Source organism: Myotis davidii, unplaced genomic scaffold (genome assembly GCF_000327345.1).
Source record: "Myotis davidii unplaced genomic scaffold, ASM32734v1 scaffold122, whole genome shotgun sequence".
Lineage (NCBI taxonomy): Eukaryota > Metazoa > Chordata > Mammalia > Chiroptera > Vespertilionidae > Myotis > Myotis davidii.
Window position 1 is genome coordinate 1,094,300 of NW_006293234.1, and position 8,702 is coordinate 1,103,001.

An 8,702-nucleotide genomic window follows, 5' to 3' on the forward strand; every position below is an offset into this window, starting at 1 on the left:
ACTTTTGCTTTTATCTCTCTGAATGTGAGGATTGTGCCTACTATTTCTTTTGGGGGAAAAGGAGTACTCTTCCAAAAAAATTTAAAAATATTTGACAAATGGGGAAACTGAGGAAAGTACTGCCAAAGAGTATGTATCATTCCAGCACCATTCTTGGAAGAACATCAAATTGGATTTATCATGTTGGCTGTGCATGCAAAGTAATCCCATAGATCTTTATTTTACATCATTTCAAAACTTCTTTAAAAGACAAACATAAAATATAAAGTCAAATGCATCTATAAACAGGCCTTCTTGTATTTGGTGGTGAAGCGTTCCTAAACTAAGGATGGATGGCTTGGCAAGGGTGATGTTCCAGCTGAAAAAGCAAAATCCCTGACGCATTTCTGCTTAGTGGCCAGTGATACGAATGTGCCCTCCCCCGGCTGTATCTTTAGGGGATGAGCTAGAACATATGGCAAAAATCCTTATAGGTCAACAACCAAATGTTAAATGCAATCCATCACTTTGCCACAAACTGATACGGTCCATAGAGCGCAGGAGTAAAGTGTTCATAATGGACAACCAGATAACAGTCTGCTCACTGCATTCTTTGGTTACTAAAACTGAGGCCACTTTGGACCTTTACAATATAAAGTCAAACAGTAGCCAGACAGAGTAGTGTCAGACCACCTCTAAGACCAGCCATCCAGAAACGGGTGCTTCAAAAGTCTGTGTCTTAGACCTTCTTTAACCGATCAGTCTTATAGGATCTAATAATAAATTATCCTGTTTTTATACTTAATATCTTCCAGTTTTTGAGGCTGACATTTCATGGCCAAAGTAAAGGAGGACCAAAGGGAAATAAGAATGAATATTATTCACAAAACAGACCTTACATCCAATTTCAAAGTGTGAGCTCTACTGTCAGAAATTTCCAGTGAATAGAAATTAAATGCTTACAAGCATGGAAGCCAGAGTAAGAGGTAAAAGCTCAAATAGTAGCAAAGAATGCTCCAATTTTCCTTTACCCCTTGTCTCTTTTGTTTGCAGCCTCCTAAATATTTCAGTTTCTTTAATCTCATCTCCATTTGTGTTTCTTGTCATTTGCTTCTATAGCAAAACACCCCATCTCTGCTCTTTTAAATCTTCCACTTCAAAACTCACCTTCATAAAACCTTTCAAGGTTGTTTTCCTCATCATTATAATCTCTTATGCTACATTCGAAGAGCAAGCCTTGAAGCTTGGCAATTAAGCACCTTTTAATCTAATGGGTTTTATGTGTATACAATACAAACTGGTTGAGGTCACAATCCTTAGTTTATAAAATGGGCCAGTTCCGGAAAATAATATTTTAAAAATCATTGGGGGTGGGGGTAGAGAAAGTATGAGAAGAATTTAAAATGTGGATAAGGGTGCACAAGCATCTGTAATTAAAAATAATACAAACATCCAAAGTAGGATTCAATCAGGACATCTTCCTTTCTAATACATAAAAGACCAGAAGCTTTATGTTTTAGTTCATTAATTACATCTTGAAATCTGTATAATTTATTCATTCAACAATATCTGATTTAATAAATATTTACTGAGGATCCACTCTGTGCAAGGCACTCTTCTAGCCACTTGGGGCCAACCAGTAAACAAAACAAATACTACTCCGTTAAACTTATACTTGGGGAATAGAGTGGGCAGGAGAAGGGAGCCAGATAATAGACAATATATAGAAGTAAAATGTGTTAGAAAGTGATCAGTGATGTAAGTTTTTGTTTGTTTGTTTGTTGTTGTTTTTTTTGAGAGAACAGGGTTGAGGGGATAAATAATGCCAAGAATAGAGGCATTGCAATTTAAGATGAGTGGACAGGGTAGGCCTCATTGAGAAGGGAACTTGAAGGGAGTGCGCAATGGTTATTAAGAAAGAGTAATCTGGGCCTATAGTCAGTACAAAGGCCCTAAGATAAAAGGAAGGCCAAGGTGGCTGTAGAGGAATGAGCATGGGGCATAGTAGTAAAAGACAAGATTGCAGTAGGATCAATATTTTTTAATAACACATTTTTAGACATGATTCGCATTTTATACAATTCACCCTGCACATATTATTCAATTGCATTTAATATATTAATAAGAGTTGTGCATTATCATCAGCATCCATATTAGGATGTTTTCATCATGGTCAAGAGATTTTGGGGGTGTCTTTTAAGCCACAGTAAGAACTTTGGCTTTTACACTAAGTAAAAAAAAAGGGATCTCTTCTTGTATATTAGAAAGGAAAGGTATTTTGATTGCATCCCACTTCTGTTGGCTGCATTTTTTGGTAAGTTTGGTAAATTTGGGTCAGAGGATGGACTGTGATTTGACTTGCTATTCATCGTCATTTTGGCTGCTGGAGGTGGGGAGAGAAAGGGCAGAAGCAGAGAGAAACCAGTTGTTGCAGTTATTCAGGGGGAGATGATGGTGGTGGTGGCAGCCCTAAGAAATGGTTGAATTATTTTACATTTTGAAGTAAACTGATAGGATTTGCTGATGGACTGGATGTGGGTTGTGAGGGAAAGAAGCAAAGGAAGACACCATGGTTTGGGAGCTGAGCAATGGGAAGAATGGAGTTGCCATTGACCTACAGGAGGACAGTAAGGAGGCCAACCTTTGTCATTTCAAGTTTGAGGTGTTTATTGTACATTGAGACAGAGATGATGAGTAAGCCTCTGCTTCAGAAGAGATGACTGACCAGATTAGAAATATACTTGGGAGTCATCAGCATATAAAAAATATTTAAGGCCATGAGAGTGGATGAGGTCACCTAGAGAGTGAGTATTGATAGAGAAGAAGTCCAAGGACTGAGCTGCTGGAAGTTGGGAAAAAGAAAACGTTGTAATACATGAGTAAAAAGAATCCAGTCTGCTGTTTCAGAGATAGAAACTTGAAAAATCTATTCAAGGTCCCAGAACAAACTACCAATGACCAGTTACCAGCTCAGACTACCTGCCTTCTTCATCAGTGATTAACCCACCAAGTAGAGACATTCACAGAAAGAACTATGTACAAGACTCTGGCACACACTGAACTCGGGGTGGAGGGGAGGAATGGGAAGAGGAGGTCTTTGAAAAATGTCCTAGTGAGTCTCTGTATTTGACCCCTCCTCTGGCTGGCCCCTGAATAACTGGTGAAATGTAAGCAGCTGATGGAAACACAGGTGGCTCGCCTAAAGCTCAATGCAATACCATGACTTCACTGCTGTGAATATTAATAGCTGAAGAAAATTTCCATAGAGTAAGGTTTTATTGAACACACAACAAAATGGTATTGAAAGGACTATATTAGGTTTCGGATGTTCCAAAAAAATCACCACAAATTTAGTGGTTTAAAACAACGGTAAGCCATGGCTGGGTGTGGCTCCAGTTGGTTGAGTGTCATCCTTTGCACTAAAAGGTTGCTGGTTCAATTCCTGATCAGGGCACATGCCTGGGTTGAGGGCTCAGTAGGGGGCATGTAGGAGGCAGCTGATTGATGTTACCCTCTCACATCGAAGTTTCTCTCTCCCTTCTCTCTCTCTAAAAATCATTTAAATATAATGTATATATACGTGTGTGTGTATATATATATATATTGTATATATTAAAACAACACTCATTTATTATCTCACAGTTTCTGCAGGTCAGAAGTCCAAGCATGACTTAGCTGGGTTCTCTTCTCAGGTCTTCACAAGACTAAAATCAATGTTGCCCAGGCTCATCTGAAGGCTTGACTTGGGAAGGAACTATTTCTAAGTTCCCTTGTGTTGTTACAAAATTAGTTCCTTGCACCTGTAGAATTATTTGAAGTTTGCTTCTTGAAAGCCACCAATGGAGAGAAAGAGTCTCTGATTCCTATAGTCTCTTTTTTCTAAAGGGTTCACCTGATTAGGTCAGGCCAACCTAGCATAATCCCCCTCTGGATTAACTCAAAGTTAACTGATTAGGGACCTTAATTACATCTGCAAAATCTTTTAACCTTTGCCATTGAATGTGATAGCCCAACATCATTTGCATATTCTCTTAGACGTAGGCATGGGTTCTGCCCACACTCAAGGAAAGAAGATTATGCAGTTTAATACCAGTTGTTACAGCTCATTGAGGTTATCCTAGAATTTGCCTACCCCAATATGGTCCAAGAAACTAAACATTTATGTTAAATTCAAATAGAAGTATTGATCCTAATAAATGACACATTTTTAAGTGATGGTAAATCTTGTCTGAATAATCTTCTCTGGGGAAAAGAAAAAAAAAAAGAGGGAAAATCAGAGCTGGCCTTTAGAAAATAACTTCACCAGACTTACACACACACAAAAATTACATCAGGAACTTTATGGTTTTTAACAATAAAATACAATATAATACAGTAGGTAGTAGATGAATCTGTCATAGTCTCATTTCCTTGCATGTGAACAATGGTCTAATCCTATCTAATAAAGAGGGAATATGCTAATTGACTGCCCCTCCCTCAAAGATGGCGGTTCCCAGTCCCCTCTGCCCCCCAGCCTCCCAGGGCCAGCCCAAGTCTCAGGCAAGCCTCAGATGGCGGCTGCCCAGCCACCCAGGGCCACCTGAGGCTCAGGTAACCAGGGCCGGCTGAGGCTTGCACTGCTGGCAGTGGCAGCAGCAGAGGTGTGATGGGGTATCACCTTCCCCTAATTGTCAGGTCACCTCCCACCCCTGAGGGCTCCCAGACTGTGAGAGGGAGCAGGCCAGGCTGAGGGACCCCTCCTCCCCATGCAAGAATTTTCATGCACTGGGCTTCTAGTATTGAAATAATAAGCATAAAATTTCTTTCAGATGTTAAAGGATTGACTAATTTTTGAAAGAGAGAAAAGTTGCCATTCAATACTATACAATACATAAGAATATATGTATGCTACAAGTGAAGAAACTATTCAAAGAGAGTAGCAGTGCTAAAATAGTTTAACAATCTTGAGTACATATTTCCATCTCACTTCCAATAACTATTTGGCATCCTTACAAATATCCTTAGAAGGTCATTCAAGTCCTGTGCACTTGAAGTTCCTAGGAGCTACCTGGGGTAGTTTTAAAAATAATTTCACATATAGAGTTATTTTATATGTGTATATAAAATACTGATCTAGGGAAGTTCCTCTGATTTATCATTAGATCCCAACTTCCCCTAGGCCTAATAAGCATTTATGAAATGATCATCTCTGATCATCCTAATGTGTAATGCAATGTAACTGTAGCTAAATGCAGCTTCTACTCCCAGCTATGAGGACCAACTTTGCAGATAATCACTGATGAAACATCCGAGATAGACTCAGCAATGAGGCAAAATGATGTAAGCTTTCTGAGTCAGAAAGTATAACAAGTGACTGCGAATACTGGAAGACTAGGCTTATCTCACAGAGAACAACTCTTGAAGAAATCATTTTCACATGAACCCAAATATAACATGCAGTATACTTTTTTGAGTGAAAGACTAGGCCTATATTAGAAGTAACCATTTTATGCCACATGTTCATTGCATATTATTTCACTTGGGTGGAGCATTACTAGAGCTGTGGTTCATTTGAATTGCCATAAACAATATGTGGGGTTTTACTCTCCTACAGTTTCTGTTCAGATGACTAAAGTCGTGGGACTTTCAGCATAGCTAGCTGCTGACATTGCATACTATTTTGTCCCAAAATCCAGTTCAAGCATAGACATACCAATCGGATGATAAGCTCTTTAAAGGCAGAGGTCCAGGAATTGCAGAGTTCTTGGTATATAGGAAGACATCAAAGGTTTTTCAGACTTACGTTAAATATGAAATATATTAGAATTCATGCAATGCACAGGGAGGCGGAATTCTGAGATCTTGTTTAACTCTCATACTATTCAACTCCATAAACACTGACTGTGCTTCGCAGAAATTGTGCGAGGTGCTGAGAACACCCAGTTGGTAAAGTCACAGTCCCTGCTATCAAGAAACTAACAGATTTCCTCATTCTTTGTCAGTTTGCTGTGATCACATTTTCTTCCAAAGAACCTCAAAGAAATGCCCTGTGGATAGAACCTTGGAGTTCCACAGAACACAATTCAACAATCTCCAAATGATGACTCAGGCTAGATTGTGTAATTCAGGTTTTGTTTGCAAAACTGAAAGCGCTCAGCACTAACCTAAATTTCAAGTTTAAGTAATTTTTAAACAAAGACATTATGTGTTAGGATTTAAGGTATAGACATGAAATACACAAGCACCCTTGGATAAAATTATGAATTAGCCACTACCATTCCTTTACTCAAGCATTGTCCCTTGCTGACAATGCAGTTAGTGATTAAGTACAAAATAACAGCTCAAATAAATGAGCCAGAAAACTGACCTATCACTTTTCTTTTCCATTAAATTAAGACCAAGAGACCTGGAGAATATTTTGTTTAGAATGATATAAAAACTCCCATGTACCTCTTGCAAAAAGTGACTTCTGTGACCTTTGACTATAAAATAACCTTAGCAATGCAAGCACTGTTTTCAATGCAAACATAGGAGGGCATTTTCACCACTTTTGGTGACTTCAGGAGGTTTAAGACATGTTTTTTTCATTTATTGCATAAACTCATAAAACAAAGGAAAGAACTTTCAGCCTATTCAGTGAAAGTTTGTACATTAAAGTTTGCTTTTCGAAAATATGCCACTACTGCTTACTTTCCACCCACAGGTTGCCATTATCTCAAAGGTGAAATTTTAGCATATGACTAAAAGGTCCTATAGCTGCAGCTTCATGATTCAGCATCTAACACCAATATTTCAGAGTGAGATCACAGGCTCGCTGTGGAAGGTAGTGACATACTTGCCTGATGAAAGAAAGCTTAGGGCATATTGAGAGCATTTTGAATTTAGACTGTGGCTTGTGTGGGTGTCAGACATTTGTCTCGTAGCTAGTGGGGGTGTAGAAGGATCCCACCTTGGGAAAGGCTCTCTGAGAGGTGAATTTGGGTTGTAAGGCTAGGATACACACGTGTGGTAACCAGCTCCTCCTGAGCATGGTTTTCCAGAGTTACCCTGGGCAGGTGGGAAGCCCTTCTGCTTTCCGTGGAAAAGATTCCAACTTGGTTCCCGGCCACCACCAAACACAAATGTGTTGATTTTTCTTTTTTGAGCTCCCAACCCTTGCAACCTTCCAAAAATAAATCAAACCAGCCATCAGGGCACCAAAATAATACTACTGGTAGTAAGCAGCTTTGCCTAGGCTTTCATAAACAACACTTCTGAGGTAAACTTTGCCCCAGAGGTCTGGACACATGCTTTTTATGTAACCTGCTTAGTAATAATTACTAGACTTGGGTGCATTAACCCCGAAAATAGATTTTAATAGCAACCCCTAAAAACAAAAGACATGAAACTACAATGAAAAAAATGTGCACCAACTAGAAAAACACTTGGCAGCCTGCTCCAGCCCAAGCTGAAGACAACAACCCCTCCCCGCTCCCCTCCAAGGCAAAGAACTCCTGTCCTGCAAACCCGGCCAAAGGGATAAGAGTCAGCTCCAGGCCCCGCCCACCGAACCCCAGCCCCGCCCCCGCACCGGGCTAGCTTCCGCGCAGCTCCTCCCCCTTCCGCTCCTCAGCCTTGTTCCAGGAGCTGGGGTCAAATTGTCTCCAATGCTGATTTGCATAGCCCAATGGCTGCGCGTATGCAAATGAGGCTGGAGGTGGTTGGCTGGGGGTTGGCAGGATAACTCTTGGACGCGGGGGCCTTTGTCCTTCAGTGGCTGTGAGGCAGCTGAGGTGTAGGTTGCGCGGCTTCTGGTGGGACTGAGTGTGGAGCCCGGAGGTGACGGGCGAACGATCCAGGCGGGAGGGGCGGACTGCGCGGTGGCGGCGGGCGCTGGAGGAGCCTGTGAGGGAGTACCGAGCCGGCGCCCGCGCGCCCTAGGGTGCAAGAGCTGCCCCGCCGCTCTCTCTCTGTGGGGGACCTGCAGTTGCAATATGACTTTGGAGGAATTCTCTGCTGGAGAGCAAAAGACCGAAAGGTAAGGCGGCCGGAGCCTCTCCCGGAACTCCGGTCCGCTGTGCACCCCAGTGCTGCCGGGCTGTGGGAGGCTTGCGGTGGAGTGAGCGTGCAAAAGTTTGCAGAGGGTACCTCTCGTCTTTCTTCCTCGGGGACCCTCCCAGGGGTGCCCGCGGACGAAAAGAGCGTGCCCCTCCTCAACCCGGCTGAGCCGTTCCGAGCCCTTGCAAAGGGTAGAAGGACCCTCCTTGCCTGTGCGGCGCCTGCAGCTGGCATCCTGTGTCAGCGCCCGGCGCCAGGGACAGGCTGCGCCCTCGGGGGAGGGTGGCGAGTGGCACTTTTGGGGCTTCTCCCGGGACTCCCAGCTTCTAGGGGTCATGAATGGTGAGGGGGTCGGGGGTTTGCAGAAAGCTGAGGTGCGCAGTGGCTCATGCACTCCCGAGGGAGGGTCGCGGTGCAGGGAGAGCGGGCGGCCACAGCCCCGAGGGACCGGGACTGACGGGACCCCTCTCTCTGGCCGGCATTGCAGGATGGATAAGGTGGGGGATGCCCTGGAGGAAGTGCTGAGCAAAGCCCTGAGTCAGCGCACCATCACGGTCGGGGTGTACGAGGCGGCTAAGCTGCTCAATGTGTAAGTGGGGCCCTCGCGCGTCCTTCCTGGCACCCCCTCCCACCCGACCCCCGGGAGGTCGCGCGCGCGCGGGCCGGCCCTCGCCCTGCAGCGTCGCTTCCTGCTGTTTTTCATCTGC

At 43.1% G+C, this 8,702-nt stretch overlaps 1 protein-coding gene across 3 annotated transcripts in view; it reads left to right on the forward strand.

Moving 5' to 3' along the window:
• Positions 1–7,683: 7,683 nt before the first annotated feature.
• Positions 7,684–8,702, forward strand: part of GADD45A (growth arrest and DNA damage inducible alpha) — a 3,127-nt gene continuing 2,108 nt past the window's right edge. For 2 of the 3 annotated variants that reach the window (XR_001514399.1, XM_015566005.1), the window contains exons 1-2: positions 7,684–7,975; positions 8,483–8,584. Coding sequence is in view for 2 of the 3 variants with exons in the window: in XM_015566005.1 (XP_015421491.1) it covers positions 7,932–7,975; positions 8,483–8,584 (146 nt within the window). In the remaining variant the exon portion in view is untranslated. The remainder of the gene's footprint in view (positions 7,976–8,482; positions 8,585–8,702) is intronic. The other variant, XM_006766908.2, reaches the window with a different exon arrangement.